The following is an 18,787-nucleotide window of genomic DNA, read 5'->3' on the forward strand; positions in this document are numbered from 1 at the left end:
AGATTCAAGGTAATCAAATCCTGAGATATGAAATACCTAGCTATGCATCCATCCATCCAAGGGAACTCCTGAAATATTAGAATTTAGTACAAAGTTTCCCTTCATTAAAAATAAATAACAACAATAATAAAAACCTTGGTATTAATTTGAGTTGAAAAATAAAGCTGAGTCTGTATTTTGGTTTCTAATTAGGAAAAATAAGAGGAAGATTTTGTCTTGAAATACTTTCTATTTTTTACTCTTTATTTAGTTAGGCATTGAGGTATAATTGCTTTAAAATGTTGTGTTAGTTTCAGCTGTACAGCGAAGTGAATCAGCTGGATGTATACATATATCCCCTCCCTCTTGAGCCTCCCTCCCTGCAACATCCTGCCCCTCTAGGTCATCACAGAGCAATGAGCTGAGCTCCCTGTGCAGCACAGCAGCTTCCCACCGGCTAGCTACTTTACATATGGTAAGCATATACACATCACTCCCAATTACATCTTTATTATAAGTATATGGGGACAATATTAGTGAGGTCAGAGCCTTACACCTTAGTGATGCTTTCTTTCCTCTCCTCTCATTTTGTCTTTCCTCCCCTCCAAGGTCCTTCTTTCTTTATTTTCTGGTAGTGGGTGATGTGCTCAAAAAGAGATGAAAGTACCTGGAAAGAGTCTCTGGACCATGAACTCTGAGCCAACTTGAGGATGTGGGGAAAGAACCAAAAAGGAAAAAAAGAGAAAGAGAGATGGATTCTTCTCAATTTTGTGCAATGCTGTCATTTAAACAGAATTTAGGATTTAAACACAGCCTGTGCATCAAGTTTGGTGAGAAGATGGTGTACCAGTAGGCTTGAAAAGGGAAATACATAATAAGTGTTACATTAACAGGTTTTATTAAATTGGAAGCATCAAAATGGATTTATGACTTTAAAAAGCCCCCCACAAAAGCTGGAAGAGTGGAAAGGGCCCCTGGTATCACACTGACTAAAGCTAGAAGGGATATGGGAAAATCACAAGCTTCTTGTGGCCTGGATTTCCATCTCTTCTGCTCTTCTTATGGAAAGGACCTAAGAATAACTGGTACCAGATGTTGGGAAAATATTGAAAGGAGCTTAGAATGGGAAGGCATGGCTAAGAAATGTTTGCAAAAGAAGAGAAATTGTGAAGCTTTCTATCAGATGTGAGAATGTATTATAAAGCTTGAGTAGTTACAAGTGTGGTTCACCCACTGACTTTTCCAAGAAGGAATGCCCTGTCCTCCCTCATGCCCATTCTTCCCCCTCCCGCTCCTCCGCCTCTCCTAGCCACGCCTCCCATCACAGTAAATTAGAATATGGTATGTAGAACCGGAAGTCTTACAAACCAGTGTGAAAGGGGCAACTAGGTTTCTAGATGAAAGTTAGGTTTAAAAATCTCACTTTGCATACTGTATCAAAATAAATTTAAAAACTGAAACATAAGGAACAGAAGAACATGAAAGTGAATTTAGCTTATTTTTTCTAAGTAAAGGACTCTGGTGTGGTGCAATTCATGGGGTCGCAGAGTCTGACACGACTGAGCGACTGGACTGAACTGAACTGAACTGAACTAAACTGAAGCCTAAAAAGACATAGATAGGGTAAGTCACAAAGGAAAAATATGTGTGTTAGGCTGTAGAAGATTAAGTACTTTGTTTCATATAATATTATAAACCATATTTAATGGAAAAAGTGGAACTGGAAAGTGTTTTTATGATACATGTGGTTGATAGTTTTAAAATTAACAACAAAAATAACATTGTGATAATTCAGTAAGAAATGCCTATGAACCCAGTAGAGAAAGGACAAATATCACAAATCATTGACAAAAGAAAAAGCTACAGATGACTAAGAAACATATAATTAATCCTAAACATATAAAAATTCAGGTTTTTGTGTCAATCGCAAAAAGGGGAAATAAAAATGATATAGTCATTTTTGACGTAAAAAAATGACAAAGGTTACAACTAGCGACACTTCATAAGGACATAGCAGGGTACTATTCCAGCCACGGCTGATGGGAATTTGGGCTCTGCAGTCTTTCTGGAGATGACTTTTAATCAGCTGCCTCAAAGACTTAGGTCATAAGCTTTTATGACCCAGATAACCATGATGGTGTGAGCACTCACCTAGAGCCAGATATCCTGGAATGCAAAGTCAAGTGGGCCTTAGGAAGCATCTCTACGAACAAAGCTAGTGGAGGTAATGGAATTCCAGCTGAGCCATATCGAATCCTAAAAGATGATGCTGTTAAAGTGTTGCACTCTATATGCCAGCAAATTTGGAAAACTCAGCAGTGGCCACAGGACTGGAAAAGGTCAGTTTTCATCCCAAACCCAAAGAAAGGCAATGCCAAAGAATGTTCAAACTGCTGCACAATTGCACTCATCTCACATGCTAGCAAAGTAATGCTCAAAATTCTCCAAGCCAGGATTCAACAGTAGGTGAACCAAGAACTTTCAGATGTTCAAGCTGGATTAAGAAAAGGCAGAGGAATCAGATCAAATGGCCAACATCTATTGGATTATCTAAAAAGCAAGAGAGTTCCAGAAAAACATCTACTGCTTTTTTTACTTTGCCAAAGCCTTTGACTGTGTGGATCACAATAAAATGTGGAAAATTCTTCAAGAGATGGGAATCCCAGACCACCATACCTGCCTCGTTTGTATGCAAGGTCAAGAAGCAATAGTTAAAATCAGACATGAAACAACGGACTGGTTCCAAATGCTTATTTAGCTTATATGCAGAGTACATCATGTGAAATGCCTGGCTGGATGAAGCACAAGCTGGAATCAAGATTGCTGGGAGAAATATCACTAACCTCAGGTATGCAGATGATACCACCATTAAGGAAGAAAGCGAAAAGGAACTAAAGAGCCTCTTGATGAAAGTGAGAGTGAAAAAGCTGGCTTAAAACTCAGCATTCAGAAAACTAAGATCATGGCATCTGGTCCCATCACTTCATGGCAAATAGATGGGGAAACGATGGAAACAGTGACAAACTTTATTTTCTTGGACTCCAAAATCACTGAAGATGGTGACTGCAGCCATGAAATTAAAAGATGCTTGCTCCTTGGAAGAAAGCTATGATCAACCTAGAAAGCATATTAAAAAGTGAAGACATCACTTTGCCAACAAAGTTCTGTCTAGTCAAAGCTATGGTTTTTCCAGTAGTTACGTATGGGTGTGAGAATTGGACCATAAAGAAGGCTGAGCTCCGAAAAATTGATGCTTTTGAACTGTGGTGCTGGAAAAGACTCTTGAGAGTGCCTTGGACTGCCAGGAGATCAAACTAAAGGAAATCAGTTTGAATATTCATTGGAAGGACTGATGCTGAAGCTGAAACTCCAATACTTTGGCCACCTGATGTGAAGAACTGACTCACTGGAAAAGACCCTGATGATGGGAAAGATTGAAGGCAGGAGGAGAAGGGGGCGACAGAGAATGAGATGGTTGGATGACATCACCGACTCGATGGACATGAGTTTGAGCAAGTTCCTAGAGTTGGTGATGGACAAGGAAGCCTGGTGTCCATGGAGTTGCAAAGAGTCATACACAACTGAGTGACTGAACTGAACTGAACTGATCCCACTTTTTGATTTGATCTGGTAAACATATAAGAATGTGTGAATATTAATATGTAAGAATTTGCATCTTAATATTCAGATATTACACTCACTCTTGATGTAGAAAACTAAAACCTCTTAAATGTTCAATACTGGAGAATAGAAAAAATGATTGTTTATGTACTACAGAAATGAGGCAGGAAAGATAAGAAATAAGGCACAAAAGTAAAGTGTTAAAAGTGGTTGTGTTTTAGGTATAAGGATAGAATCAAGATTTTATAGAAGGGTATATCTTTTCCCTTTCTTTTTCTTTTGTAATTTGTTTTCCTCCTCCAAATTAGCATGTATTATTTCTAAAATTCAGAAAAAATAAAGAGCACACTTAAATATATATACCTCTTTGATATATGCATAATGAAGTACAGAACTGGTAATGGTAAAATGTTAGATGAAAAAAATTAGGGTATAAAGTATGTATACAATAAGTTTATGATTTTATAAAATATAATTAGTACAAAGACTAGCAGAAGAAACATCAAAATATTAGCCATAGTTCTCATCTGTGGGTTTCAAATTTTCTTTTTTTATATATGTCCTGATTTTCCCAATTGTGGGTAATGGGTGTAAATGTTTTATCCCTAGTAGAAAAGAGAAAGAATAATCAGAAGAGAGATTCTTGTAGTTGGCTTGGGCTTTCCTTACTCTGGGTATTTTTAATATATGTTTACCAGGTCTCTTTCACTTTTAGAAAATATTTATTTATTTGGCTCTGCCAAGTCTTAGTTGTGGCATGTGGGACCTTTAGTTGCAGCACGTGGGATCTAGTTCCCTGACTGGGGGTCAAACGCAGGCCCCCTGCACTGGGAGAGCAGAGTCAGCCACTGGACCACCAGGGAAGTCCCAGGCCTCTTTCACGTTCGGTGATGATCAAAAATTTGTTTTCCAAATAGTGGTGTCTCATGTCTATAGGGAACAAGAAATTTGATGAAACTGCAATCTGAACCTTTTGGAATTTAAAACTATAAATTCGGTGAGGATATATAGAGAGTGCTCTTTGTTGCATTCTTTTCCCATCCTGTGCTGGGATTTAGACCTAAAATGAAAGAAGTGAAAAAAGATATGACATGCAGATTCCAGACATTCCTTCCTAACCAGAAAGATTTTTAACTGCTTATGAGAATTTTTTCCTCAAATATGCCAACTCTTCTATTTCATGTATTATTTGATGCCTTCCAGACTTTTTGTTGTTGTTGTTAAATACTGATACAATCTTCTAATTTCTCTTCCTTTAAAAATGTGCTTCTGTGATTTGCAAATAAATCTGTTAACTTGGAGAATATTGGTTTATGTGTCACTGAGAAAATCATGTGATGTTTTCTCTTTATTAATCTTTGTAATAAACCAGATTATTGAAAAGACAATCTGATAGGTCTAAAATAGATTAATAAGCATTTTAAACATTCATAAAGTTCTTTGAAACCTATAGGCCTATATTATCATATATAATTGATGTTATTCTATTATTAAAACTTACTTTCACCATCTACTGAAATATAGTCTATTTTAGTTATTCCTAGTCTCCAAGTGACTAAACATAGAACAAATCCTTTTAGGACTTGTACTGTATTTTAACTTAGCAGTAATTACCTTAGATGGAAATGAAACACTAATAGTCTTGATCTGCAGGACTCAGTTCAACTCTAGAATATAAAGGTTAATGGCCTCTGGTGCATTCCAAGGGTGAACAGAAAGTTTGGAGGATAAGTTGGACTCATATAATGTTTACAGTAGTGACTTTGAAAGCTTAGAAGGTCAATTTTAACAATTTTAAATAAATATGAAGTTATTTTTCTTATATAGTGAGTAAATATAGTAAGTGCAGTCTCATGAGGCTGTTATTATATTTCATTTATTTTTATCAATATTGGATCATCTGAGAACTATTCTAAGTTTCTGTTATGTATCTAAACCACTACCTAACTAACAAGGGTAAAATGAAAAGTCCTTGTGTATGATTTCTTCTCTGTCTTTAGTCCTAGTAACTGTAGCAATTTTTAAAAAAAGACTATGAAGAAGAATAAAGGCTTATGCAGTGTATATGTGTGTGTGTGTGTTTTCCCTTTTCTTCTTCCTGATGCTTCTGGTTTGTGTGACTTGGTTACCTGAAATAGTCTGAGTATTTAGATACAGTACTAGAGAAGAGGAACACAGTAATAACAGCTCTGAAAGGCATTACATTTGAAAGATATGTATGTATTATTTATTTATTTGCCTGAGCCAGATCTTAGTTATATCACGAAGGATCTTCCATCTTCAGGATCTTTAGTTATAGCATCTGGGATCTTTTTTTTTTTTTTTCCTTTTTCTTTAGTTGCAGCGTGTGGGATCTAGTGCCCTGACCAGGGATGGAATCTGGGCACCCTGCATTGGGAGCGCAGAGTCATGGAAACTGGACCACCAGGGAAGTCCATGAAGGCATTACATTTTTATTTTTTTTATTCCCAACGTGAGTCTTACTTTCCCACCTGATAAAAATGCTATAATAGAAAACAGTAAAGAAAGACATCTTGTTAGATAATATGCAAATTAGTCTCCTGGTAATATATATAAATATATATATAAAACTTTTTTGAAAACTAAGAAAATAATTATATGTAATTGTTAGAATTACATACAGTGGGTTATATCTTCCATTATGATATAATTTGTTATGCAGCTGTTAACAAGTTTCAAACTGGACAAAGTGACAGGCAGATTCTTTACCCCTGAGCCACTAGGGAAGCCCTATGGTTTCTATGCTTCTCAGCAAAAAATCTATTATGAAATTTCCTTTTGATTGCAATTAAAAAAAGAAAAACCACACACACTTGTTTTTTTCTTTTCTTTCTTCTCAGATAAATGTAAAACAGTATTCACAATACAACGTCAGTAGACTATTCTTCACAGCAGAAAAGTACTGTTCCTTCCAGACACCAGGAAGTTCATATTTTTTCCATCTGTACTTTTTCTCTTAGAAATTTATCATGTCATTGATAGAACACACCTGCTGTTTCCTGTTTTGTTTAGTTTTTCCTTTGTGACAGGCTATGAATAAGGTGTCTGGACCCCAGAGAAAGAAAATGAAGGTTTGGCCACAAGGTTTGCTTTTCTTTGTGTTTCTTTTACTCCATATTTCAGGGGAACTTATTTTAAATCAGTGTTCAGCATGCAATAATTAAGCAATTGCTGCATGCTTCTTCAACACTGTCCAGTTATTGATGGGGTGCCCATGAAAGTCATAGCTTCAAGACACTGTCACTCTTGAGAAATTCTGATCAATAGAACTTTCTGTGATGAAGGAAATGATCTCTTTTTTTGTTTGTTTGTTTTGTTTTTTGCTGTGTTACTTGTAATTTGCCTTGGGTGACTGATGAACTAAATATTTAATGTTTAATTAAGTTAGTATAAACACAAGTCACCAGATGTGGGTAGAGGCTGCCCTACTGGCCAGTGTAGCTCTAAAGAAACAATGAAATTGTATAAAATAGTCCTATGCTTAGAGAGAAGAAGATGTTAAATTGTTTTTTATTGTTGGCATTTTTTATGGTCAGAAATAGCAGATTTAAAATTTTTTTAATGAAAAATTCTTCAGTACCTGGCACAAAGAAGAGTCAATAAATAAGTGGATAGTATTAAGTTTCACCTCATCTCCATCCCAGGTTTTACCTGCTCTTGCATCCTGGGTGAGGTCATGTTAACATTTTTTTCCCCTAAATCTTCCAGCTCTGTAGACACACCTTCACAGCTGCCGTGATCTTTCTGGGAGTTAAGAGGTAAGAGGGGGGCTTCTCTTAGGACATGTGCTGCTGTCTGTCTTCTGACTACCTGTGACTAGACTGTGCTCAGCAACCCCTCAGTCATGCTTATGGCTTCCTGAATCTAGCTTTATTTCATGCTGCTCCAAGCCCTGGCAACCCCAGGATGCTCTCACCTGTCCCACCGGAGCCCTTAGATACATCTGTGTCCATCTGGAGCACTCTATATGATGATCTGACTTTGTCTAGGCCCCATGCTCAGTTATGTCTCCTAAATCAGGCATCACCACACTGGAGTGTGATTGACTCCAGGGGTCAGAGTCACGCCATAGGATCCACGTAAAGAATGTCATTATAGAGACACTGTTCATCACACATACATCTATGCACTGGGCACTGGGCGATGGGGCTTCCCTGGTGGCTCAGTTGGTAAAGAATCTGCCTGCAATGCAGGAGATCTGGGTAATCCCTGGATCGGGAAGGTCCCCTGGAGAAGGAAATGGCAACCCACGCCAGTATTCTTGCCTGGGAAATCCCATGGACAGAGCAGTCTGCAGGGCTACAATCCATGGGGTCACAAGAATCTGACATTACTTAGTGACTAAACCACTACCAGGCACTGGGCAAAGTGCTTTTAATTCTTGTAGAATCTCCACAGCAATTGCATGTTCTATTTTTACACATCTTAGATGCACTGCAGCTCAGAGAGGTTAAGTGACTTAGAGGCAGAGCTATGATTTCTTTTTAAAAAAATTCTTTTATTTATTATTATTTTGGCTGCGCCATGTAGGATCTTAGTTCCCTGACCAGGGATGGAACCCACACCCCCACACTGGAAGCTCAGAATCTTTACCACTGGACAGCCAGGGAAATCCAGAGCATTTCTTTTCTGCACTCTTTGGCTTCCAAGTCTGTATTCTTAACCACAATGCAGTTCATTGCAAAAGAGGGAGAGTTCTTCAAAATCAGTGCAGAGGGCCAATTGAAAAGAAGCTAGATTTTGGATGACTATAAAGAAGGCTTTTCTAATAATTCAAGCGCTTCACCGCCAAACACCTTACTCTGTGAAGTGCCCTGTGCGCCTTGTTAGCAGCTCACAAGCTTCTTGCTGGCAGATCAAGAACTGGTAAAAGGCATTCTGAAATAAGTGTCTGGAATAACCACTTGCGGTGGATAAATTCTCTGGGTCTTTCCATTTCAAATTTCATCTAAATATGGTCTCCTCTCTTGAGGGCATTTATTGGCAATTTATTCCCAGATGACTATTTTTAAAATTGTCCATGCAGTTCATAAAGACCATTCTTTTTCTGTGTAAAACCAGAATGTAATTTATTCGTCACTCAAAGTGGCATAAGCAGGCTTTTCTCTCCCTGTAGGCAATCCAATATAGAAACCCAGATCACATTTCACTGAGGAATAAAGAATGGCCTGGATCGTGGAAACTCAAGGATGGTTGCAAAAAACATTTCAAGCATTTGTCAGGCTTTATTTAATTTTGTTAGAAATTAATGATTGGTGACAGGTAGGAGATGAAGAATAAAATGTCGTTAGATTTCAACTTAACAAGCCTTTAAATAATTGAGAGTATGCTGTTATTATTTTACTTTACCCCATGGCAATCCACTCTTAGTACTCTTGCCTTGAGAATCCCACAGGCAGAGGAGCCCGGCAGGCTGCACTCCTTAGGGTCGAACTGAGTTGGATATGACTAAAGCGACTAAGCAGCATACCCCTTGATATTCTATTCTGCCCCGTAATTATCTTTGATATACTTCATATGTGCAAGATGTTAACCATCATTTCGGTTTTTAAAAATTTTTTTAAATTTTTATTTGGAGTATAATCGCTTCACAATGTTGTGTTAGTTTCTGCTGTACAACAGTGGGAATCAGCTGTATGTATACACGTATCCCTTCCCTCTTTGGTCTCCCTCCCACCCCACCATCCCACCCACCTAGGTTGTCACAGAGGACCAAGCTGATAAAGCAGGATAAAGCAGCTTCTCAGTAGATATCTATTTTTAAGTATTTCGGTTTCTTGACAGTGTATTTTCTGTTTTGAAGGAAAATGCACTGACTATCCTAAAAGTTCAACTTTTGATGTTTATTTGTATTTTCAAACTAGTGTTGAGCTTCTCTGATTAAAACATCAGCTCCATTGGACACGTCACTGAGGATAACTTTATCGGAAACTATAAGGTTACATAGCCAATCTTCTCCTCTAAGAACAGTTGAGAAAGAGTAGTCAATATACATTTTTTTTGTTTTTGCCACACTGCACGGCATGTGGGATCTTAGTTCCCTGGCCAGGGACTGAACGCGTGCACCCTGCATTGGAAGGTGGAGTCTTAACCACTGGACCATTGAGGAAGTCCCAATATATATCTTCTTTTTTCTTCTTTATCTGTCCATCCCACATTCCTCCTTAGCTACTCTGGATTGTGGCACCCCCAGCTCATGCAGCTTGTGCCAGGGTTTGGAAGACAGCACATACATAATTCAATCTGAGGGGGCTAATATCTTACAGGTGCTTCCATGGAGACTGTTGTAAATTGTGACTGTGGAAGAAGTTTCTGTTCTTGAAATGATTGTCACTGTGATAAATTTTAGAGAGGAAGTATCAGGTAAAAAAAGATGTGGCAGATAGGAGCTAGATGTGGCAAACTGGGCTAGAATGAATTGAATGGGTTGATAGGAACAGGTAGGATTTGTATTGCAGAAGACTGGGAGGCAGATGGATTGCAGAATTGAAGCAAGTTGGGGGTTTCCAGCCTGGGAGTCTAGAAGGAAGTGTCTGCTTTAAGTGTGGGTCTTGGAGAAGGCTAGGGTTTCTAGGCAGGGTGAAGAACAGAAGCAGGAAAGCTCGGAAATGGAGCATGTTTGGGCGATTCTGAGTACTCTAGGTTGTAGTGGCAGCAAAGAATGGGAGAAAGCAAACTTAGGGCAGAAAAGTGAGTCTGGAATTACATGGTGAACACCCTGAAGGATCAGAGTGAACATTTTGTAATCAGGCTGCATGGGGATGGGGTTCTACCATCTTTTCTCTCACAAAGTTGGTATTTTTCATGAACTCTTTCCTGTACTTGTTCTTCCTTCTTACAATGTAACATCCTTGGTCATATTTATTTTGATTTATAACACTAATGCTTAACAGGTTCTAGATTTCATATATTGATTGTTAACCATATATAAATCACTGTAACTGCATAGCTCTGTTTATATAGAAAGATACTAATATATACTAATATATATATTTATGGCACTGTATTATGTAATAAATATTAGAAAAGTTTGTTTCATGCATTATGAATGTTAGCATGTATAACATCACATGATGTTAGCATGTATATGATTTCTATAGGCTTAGTTGGTTTAAAAGTATATTTGCTTATAGCAGATTTTTAAAATGTGTTCTTTCAAGATCATTTCAGTTTGAGCAGATAATTAACATGTGGCCCAATCAGGACTCACTGCTTCAAATACTAATCCAGCTACAGAATTTTAGAACTAGAGGGCCCTCAACAATCATTTCCTCTTCTTTCTTTTGTTGTATTTTACAGATAAGGAAACTGGGCTCACCGCCAAGGCACACAACCAATTATTGGCAATGCCAGGGCTAAGACTGTGTTCTCTGATATCTTTCTACCACACTACCCCTATCAGTGGCAAATAAGAAAACACTCAAAGGCCAATACGCATGTACAGTTAAAATATTTCATAGGACACATCAAAATGGATGTCAGGCATATAATTGAGACACAGTAGCCATAGTTTGTTAATAGTATTGCATTAGTACATGTAAAAGTTTCTATCCGATCAGTTATTTCAAGTTCTTGTGGTGGTTCAGTCATGAGTCGTGTCCGACCCTTTGTGACCCCATGGACCCTCCAGGCTCCTCTGTCCATGAGGTTCTCCAAGCAAGAATACTGGAGTGGGTTGCCATTTCCTTCTCCAGGGATCTTCCCAGATCAGCGATCTAGCCTGTGTCTCCTGCATTGGCAGGCAGATTCTTTACCACTGAGCCACCAGTTTTTATTTCTGTGTTTGAGTTATTAAGTCATGTCCGACTCTTTGCAACCCCATGGACTGCAGCACGCCAGGCTCTTCTGTCCTCCACTATCTCTCTGAGTTTGCTCAAACTCATGTCCATTGAGTCAGTGATGCTATCTAACCATCTCATTCTCTGTCGCCCCCTTCTTCTTTTGCCTTCAATCTTTCCCAACATCAGGGTCTTTTCCAATGAGTTGGCTCTTCGCATCACGTGGCCAAAGTATTGGAGCTTCAGCTTCAGCATCAGCCCTGCTAATGAATATTCAGGGTTTATTTCCTTTAGGACTGACTTGTTTGATATTCTTGCAGTCCAAGGGATTCTCAAGAGTCTTCTCCAGCACCACAGTTCAAAAGCATCAATTCTTTGGCGCTCAGCCTTCTTTATGGTCCAACTCTCACATCCATACATGACTACTGGAAAAACCATAGCTTTGACTAGACGGACCTTTGTTGGCAAAGTGATGTCTCTGCTTTTTAATATTCTGTCTAGGTTTGTCATAGCTTTCCTTCCAAGGAGCAAGCGTCTTTTAATTTCATGGCTGCAATCACCATCTGCAGTGATTTTGGAGCCCAAGAAAATAAAATCAGTCACTGCTTCTACTTTTTCTCCTTTTATTTGCCATGAAGTGATGGGACCAGATGCCATGATCTTAGTTTTTTTAATGTTGAGTTTCAAGCCAGCTTTTTCACTCTCCTCTTTCACCCTCATTAAGAGGCTCTTTAGTTCCTCTTCACTTTCGGCCATTAGGATGGTGTCATCTGCATATCTGAGGTTGTTGATATTTCTCCCAGCAATCTTGATTCCAGCTTGTGATTCATCCAGCCCAGCATTTCGCATGATGTACTCTGCATATAAGTTAAATAAGTAGGGTGACAATATACAGCCTTGTCGTACTCCTTTCCCAATTTGGAACCAGTCTGTTGTTCCATGTCTGGTTCTAACTGTTGCTTCTTGACCTGCATACAGGTTTCTCAGGAGACAGGTAAGGTGATCTGGTATGCCCATCTCTTGAAGAATTTTCCACAGTTTGTTGTGATCCACAGAGTCAAGGGTTTTAGCATAGTCAATGAAGCAAAAGTAGATGTTTTTCTGGAACTCCCTTGCTTTCTCCATGATCCAACGAATGTTGGCAATTTGATCTCTGGTTCCTCTGCCTTTTCTAAACCCAGCTTGTACATCTGGAAGTTCTCGATTCATGTACTGTTGAAGCCTAGCTTGAAGGATTTTGAGCATAACCTTGCTAGCATGTGAAATGAGCGCAACAGTACGGTAGTTTGAGCACTCTTTGGAATTGCCCTTCTTTGGGATTGGAATGAAAACTGACCTTTTCCAGTCCTGTGGCCACTGCTGAGTTTTCCAAATTTGCTGACATATTGCATGCAGAACTTTCACAGCATCATCTTTAAGGATTTGAAATAGTTCAACTGGAATTCCATCATCTCCACTAGCTTTGTTTGTAGTAATGTTTCCTAGGGCCCACTTGACTTCACATTCCAGGATGTCAGGTTCTAGGTGAGTGACCACACCATCTTGGTTATCTGGATCATTAAGACCTTTTTTGTATAGTTCTTCAGTGTATTCTTGCCACCTCTTCTTAATCTGTTCTGCTTCTCTTAGGTCCTTACCGTTTCTGTCATTTATTGTGTCCATCCTTGCATGAAATGCTTCCTTGATAGCTCCAATTTTCTTGAAAAGATCTCTAGTCTTTCCCTTTCTATTGTTTTCCTCTATTTCTTTGCACTGTTCATTTAAGTAGGCCTTCTTATCTCTCCTCGCTATTCTCTGGAACTCTGCATTCAGTTGTTTATAGCTTCTCTCTTCTCCTTTGCCTTTAGCTTCTCTTCTTTTCTCAGCTATTTGTAAGGCCTCATTAGACAACCACTTTGCCTTCTTGCATTTCTTTTCCTTTGGGATGTTTTTTGTCACTGCCTCCTGTACAATCTTACGAACCTCTGTCCATAATTCTTCAGGTACTCTGTCTATCAGATCTAATCCCTTGAAACTTTTAGTTACCTCCACTGTATAATCATAAGGGATTTGATTCAGGTCATACCTGGATGGTCTAGTGGTTTTCCCTACTTTCTTCAATTTAAGTCTGAATTTGGCAATAAGGAGCTGATGATCTGAGCCACAGTCAGCTCCCGGTCTTGTTTTTGCTGACTGTATAGAGCTTCTCCATCTTTGGCTGCAGAGAATATAATCAATCTGATTTCGGTGTTGGCCACCTGGTGATGTCCATGTGTAGAGTCTTCTCTTGTGTTGTTGGAAGAGGGTGTTTGCTATGACCAGTGCGTTCTCTTGGCAAAACTCTATTAGCCTTTGCCCTGCTTCATTCCGTATTCCAAGGCCAAATTTGCCTGTTACTCCAGGTGTTTCTTGACTTCCTACTTTTGCATTCCAGTCCCCTATAATGAAAAGGATATCTTTTTTGGGTGTTAGTTTTAGAAGGTCTTGTAGGTCTTCATAGAACCGTTCAACTTCAGCTTCTTGAGTGTTACTGGTTGGGGCATAGACTTGGATTACTGTGATATTGAATGGTTTGCCTTGGAAACGAACAGAGATCATTCTGTCGTTTTTGAGATTGCACCCAAGTACTGCATTTCGGACTCTTTTGTTGACTATGATGGCTACTCCATTTCTTCTAAGGGATTCCTGCCCACAGTAGTAGATATAATGGTCATCTGAGTCAAATTCATCCTTTCCAGTCCATCTTAGTTCGCTGATTCCTAGAATGTCGATGTTCACTCTTGCCATCTCCTGTTTGACCACTTCCAATTTGTCTTCCATGGACCTAACATTCCAGGTTCCTATGCAATACTGTTCTTTGCAGCATTGGACTTTACTTTCAGCACCAGACACATCCATAACTGAGTATTGTTCCCACTTTGGTCTAGCAGCTTAATTCTTTCTTGACCTGTTCATAATTGTCCTCACTCTTCCCCAGTAGCATATTGAACACCTTCAGACCTGGGGGAAGACACAAGGGAAGCCATTAGTACAACTCAATTTCTCCTAACAATAGTGAACGTGTGTGGGACTTCTCTGGCAGTCCAGTGGTTAAGAATCTGAGTTTCTAATGCAGGGGGCACAGGTTTGATCCCTGGTTCAGGAACTAAGATCCCACATGCCTTATGGCATGGCCAAAAATAAATAAATAAATAACATTCGGTGGTAATGGGAACAATAGAAAAACACTTCACAATGAGACCATTTCTGCTCCTCCCAATATCTGTGTTTTCTTAGTTTGTAATTGAGCTTCTAACAATTTGGTGATTAGATCATCTTGGAGAAGGAAGGCCACAGCACTTGAAGGGCCATAACTGTAAGGGAAGAGGACCCTAAAAGGCCTTCCTGGATTAGACCTCTTCCCCCATAGCCTCTGCTTTAGCTCCTCTCTGAAGAACCCAGATGATTAGTATCTGATGTATATTGTCTGAGTTTTTCAGATCCTGAAACTACCACAAAGTGGAAGAAAGTAACTACTTGATGATGATGAGCACTGGCTCCAGACCTTCTAGCACCTAAAGACTGACCACTATCAAACAATCTGAGAATGGTGCCCAGCCCTTACCTTGCCTTTAAAACTGCTTTGCTGAAACCCTTAGGAGAGTTCTGGGTTTTTGAACATGCGCCAGCTGTTTGCTTTGCTTCACCCTGCAATAAACCTTTTTCTGCTCCAAACTCTGACACTGTGCATCAGGCATGTGAAATTGCTTTCGATAACTTAAAAATAGTTCTAAGTTACATTAACAGCAGTTCCTATCTTGGGGCTATTTTCCAAGTTAAAATAGCTTGCCCCAGAGCTCCCCTGTATTAGCTCAAGGGGACCTCCGGGGCACCTGTGCTGGTTTCTGCCCCTGTAACTCTCAGATCTTCTCTGGGTAAGAGGCTGATTTAGTTCCCTCACTCAAGCTAAGGCCCAACCCCAGGCATGAGGTACATGTTCAAGCCTAATGGAAGAAGGGTTTGGACGCTTCTGGCTTTCAAAGAGGGAAAAGCAGCAAGCCTGAAAAGTGAGTGTTTGTGGATTCTAACCTCTGTTAATTGACTTTGAGGCACAGGCCCTCTGGTGTACCCAGGATTTTCTTTTTTCCTCTCAAGGTACTTTAGAAGGAAGATGGAGAGTAAATCAAGCAATGGAGTGGCTTTCATTCTCTTGGGATGCCTTGGTGCTTTCTGTCCCTTGTCCACCTGCCTACCCTTGCCAGTCCCTGAGCCCCAAGGCTGCCCTGTGAAGACGTGAGCCAGAGCCTAGGAAGTAAAGTGAAGTGAAGTCGCTCAGTAGTGTCCGACTCTTTGTGACCCCATGGGCTGCAGCCTACCAGGCTCCTCTGTCCATGGGATTTTCCAGGCAAGAGTACTGGAGTGGGTTGCCATTTCCTTCTCCAGAGGATCTTCCCAACCCAGGGATTGAACCTTGGTCTCCCGCATTGTAGGCAGACGATTTACCATCTGAGCCACCAGGGAAGTCCTAAGAGGAGGGAACTGAAAAGCCGCGGAACTAGAGATGAGAGAGCGGCGGGGCCGGGGGGAAGGAGGAGCCACGGGACCGGCAGGCCTAGCTCCAAGGAGGAGGCGGTGGCGGCGCGGGAATGGAGCCCTTGCGGGCCCTGGAGCTCTACAGCGGAATTGGGGGCATGCACCAGGCTCTCAGAGGTGAGACGGTACAGGGCGCCACTTCATCTGCGAGTCGGAGCTGGTCAGAGTTCGGGCTCCAGGGAGGGGCGGAGCGGCGAGGCACTAAGGGCGGAGACTGGAGGGGAAACGGTCTGTGGGGGAGGGGCGGGGGAGTTGCTCGGTTGTCTTGGAAACCGCCCGCGCGGCGCCCCAGCTGTCCCTTGGGGAGGAGACTCCCTTCCTCCGCCCGGTCCGAAGGGCGGGAGGGGTACCTGCTGGGAGTCGTGATCCGCATGGCTTGGCTGTAAAGTCGAACCAAAATGGTGCCTACGGAGCGGGAGGGGCGAACCCCCTGCCCTGTGCCAAACCCCAGTTCTGAGTGAGGCTGTCCCCGAGAGGCCTGGAAACTCGGTCCTTTACCCTCGAGGAACTCACACCGGGGGAGGGGAGGACGCTGGGCAGGTTCCTGGTGGTGAGGGCTTGGATCTTCCAAGTGATAACTACAACGCGAGGTAGAAGTTAGTGAACACTAAGTAGAACCGAAGGGGAAGTCTGGAGAAAACAATCCTAGTCAGTTGTGATGGTTGAAAAGAAACATTTTGTTACTTCTGGTCTAGATACATTTAGGCTCCAGAAGACTGAGTTCAAACTTCGTTGAAATGTGACCTTAACATTTTTGAACCTGTGTCTTGGTTTTACAATGTGACAAGTATTTCTTTCAGAGATGAAACGTTAGGAACCTTAAAGAAAAATTGTTTAAAATGTTTAATAATGCCTGGTACATTGTAACCACTCAAAATATTATAAATATTGTCCTCATGTACCTCTTGCATTTTGAGGTTTTAGATTTGTTTGGTGCTAAGTTGGAACTGCAAGGTTCATGTCGGCTGTTTGCACTCAGAAATGTTTACTGAACGAGCCCCTCTTCAGTTCCGGGTTCTATGCTAGGCACTGGAGTTGTAGAGTGACAAATAGACATGGAACGTATATGTTTATTCTTAAATTACTGTGACGACCACAAAACTGAAACCTCTCTGCTTCCCTTTTTTAGTACCAAGGGTAACACGAGACTAGTACTGTAAGATACGGACAGTATGTCTTAAGTTGAGCACGTAAATTTTCTAAGCATATATATTGAGTGAATCTAGAAGAGATTAGTGATGATTAAATTTTTATTACCAATTATTTGATGGCTCTCTGTGTTCAGTTCTCTATGTAAAGTAACAAAATTTACCAGCGGGAAAACAAAACTAGCATTACTTGTGCTCTTAGTTAATTTTCTAATATTGTCAGCATTTTACCCCCCTATCTTAAAGCCCCTTAAAGGTTACTTAGTGCTGTAATTCAGCCACTCCTTAAATGTTGGATGTTAATCCACCCCCCGCCCCCATTTTTTGCAAGTTTAAATGTGCTGCAATTAATTATTGAGCATTAATCTTGGTTTTCTCTTTAGCATGTTTTCTAGAAGTCAAATTAATTAATGAAAGACTATGTGCTAGTTACTAAGTCAAAAATACTGAGAATTTTTGGACTTTTGGTGATACAGCAGGTTGCTTTTCAGAGAATTTGAGTGCCTCCTTCAACTACATTTTCCTCAGGATTTGTATTATCCATTTTTAACCTTTGTGAATTTGTTAGGGGAAGTTGTGTAATTTTAGTTTGTGTTTTTTGGGAGTTAATAAATGATTAGATATTTTCCCCCCTACTAGCCATTGCAACCTGAATTTGTCTATACATATTTCTATTACTACTGCTACCATCCCAAATCTAAGTTATGTCATCTCTCACTTAAAATATTAAAATAGTTTCCCAACTGCTCCCCTACTTTCTTCCACTCTGCTTCCTTGCGCCATCCTTTCTCCATTTAGCAACAAAGTGATCTCTTACCTGGTAAGCTGGATCGTGTCACTCCCTGGAGTCAGTGGTCTCCCTCTGAGGTTAGAATCACAGTCCCCTCTTCGTAAAAGGCCTGTGAGATCTAGCCTCCGTCCACCTTTTCAGCCTTATCTGCCAGTCTCGCCTGCTTCTCTTTTCCAGGCTTCCAGTTCTTCTTTCTCTTTGTTCCTCAGACCTTCAGAATTCCCCTTATGCTCTGGCCTTAGCTTTTGCAATCGTCTCCACCCAAGTGCCCTAACCTCAGGCTTTCATGCTGCAGCTGCATTTTGTCTTCCTCAGCTCAGTAACATGTGGCTGCTTCAGAACAGCCTTCCTCTGCTGACCCTGGGATCCACAGTACCCCTCCTGTGGCCTCTCCACCTGGATGTTCTATCATCTTTTGACTTGAGGTTGGCATATTAGGGATATTGCTTCTTGTCTTTCAACATTCATTTATTTGATGTACTAAAATTAAATTTTTTTTCTGTAATAAAATACGTTGCTGTTTTCCATGGGGTTTTTATTAATATATAATAATGCAAACTAGTAACAATGGTGGTTAGCTGCAACAATTACTAAGGAGTTTTTATATGTCATTCCCTTCTCCAGTGGACCACATCCTGTCAGACCTCTCCGCCATGATCCGCCTGTCTTGGGTGGCCCCACACGACATGGCTTAGTTTCATTGAAACAAGGCTGTGGTCCGTGTGATTAGATTCACTAGATTGACCACTTAAGTATTCTTGCCTTGAGAACCCCATGAACAGTATGAAAAGGCAAAATGATGGGATACTGAAAGAGGAACTCCCCAGGTCGGTAGGTGCCCAATACACTACTGGAGATCAGTAGAGAAATAACTCCAGAAAGAATAAAGGGATGCAGCC

The 18,787-nt window shown here is 40.4% G+C and overlaps 2 protein-coding genes and 1 long non-coding RNA gene across 14 annotated transcripts in view; 2 read left to right on the top strand and 1 right to left on the bottom strand.

The window, feature by feature from the left end:
• The window catches only part of LOC147360988 (uncharacterized), a 30,293-nt gene extending 23,864 nt beyond the window's left edge, over positions 1-6,429 (top strand). Inside the window, exon 3 of the mRNA XM_086334200.1 lies at positions 5,939-6,429. Within this exon, the coding sequence (XP_086190326.1) occupies positions 5,939-5,966 (28 nt within the window). The 3' untranslated portion in view covers positions 5,967-6,429. The remainder of the gene's footprint in view (positions 1-5,938) is intronic.
• A 4,631-nt stretch (positions 6,430-11,060) lies between these two features.
• On the bottom strand, positions 11,061-18,152 carry LOC147360989 (uncharacterized). The gene is made up of 2 exons (XR_015139590.1): positions 17,916-18,152; positions 11,061-14,378 (listed from the first exon to the last, which is right to left on the bottom strand). It is a non-coding gene; the product is annotated as an uncharacterized LOC147360989 (long non-coding RNA).
• Positions 15,904-18,787, top strand: part of TRDMT1 (tRNA aspartic acid methyltransferase 1) — a 52,749-nt gene continuing 49,865 nt past the window's right edge. For 11 of the 12 annotated variants that reach the window (XR_015139583.1, XR_015139585.1, XR_015139586.1 and 8 more), the window contains exon 1: positions 15,978-16,067. Coding sequence is in view for 4 of the 12 variants with exons in the window: in XM_086334171.1 (XP_086190297.1) it covers positions 16,004-16,067 (64 nt within the window). In the remaining 8 variants the exon portion in view is untranslated. Of the gene's footprint in view, positions 16,068-18,787 lie in introns of all 12 variants that reach the window. The other variant, XM_086334172.1, reaches the window with a different exon arrangement.

The sequence above is a fragment of the Bos grunniens genome, chromosome 13 (genome assembly GCF_055505025.1).
Source record: "Bos grunniens cultivar Pamir isolate PY7600 chromosome 13, Bosgru_T2T1.0, whole genome shotgun sequence".
Taxonomy (NCBI): Eukaryota; Metazoa; Chordata; class Mammalia; order Artiodactyla; family Bovidae; genus Bos; species Bos grunniens.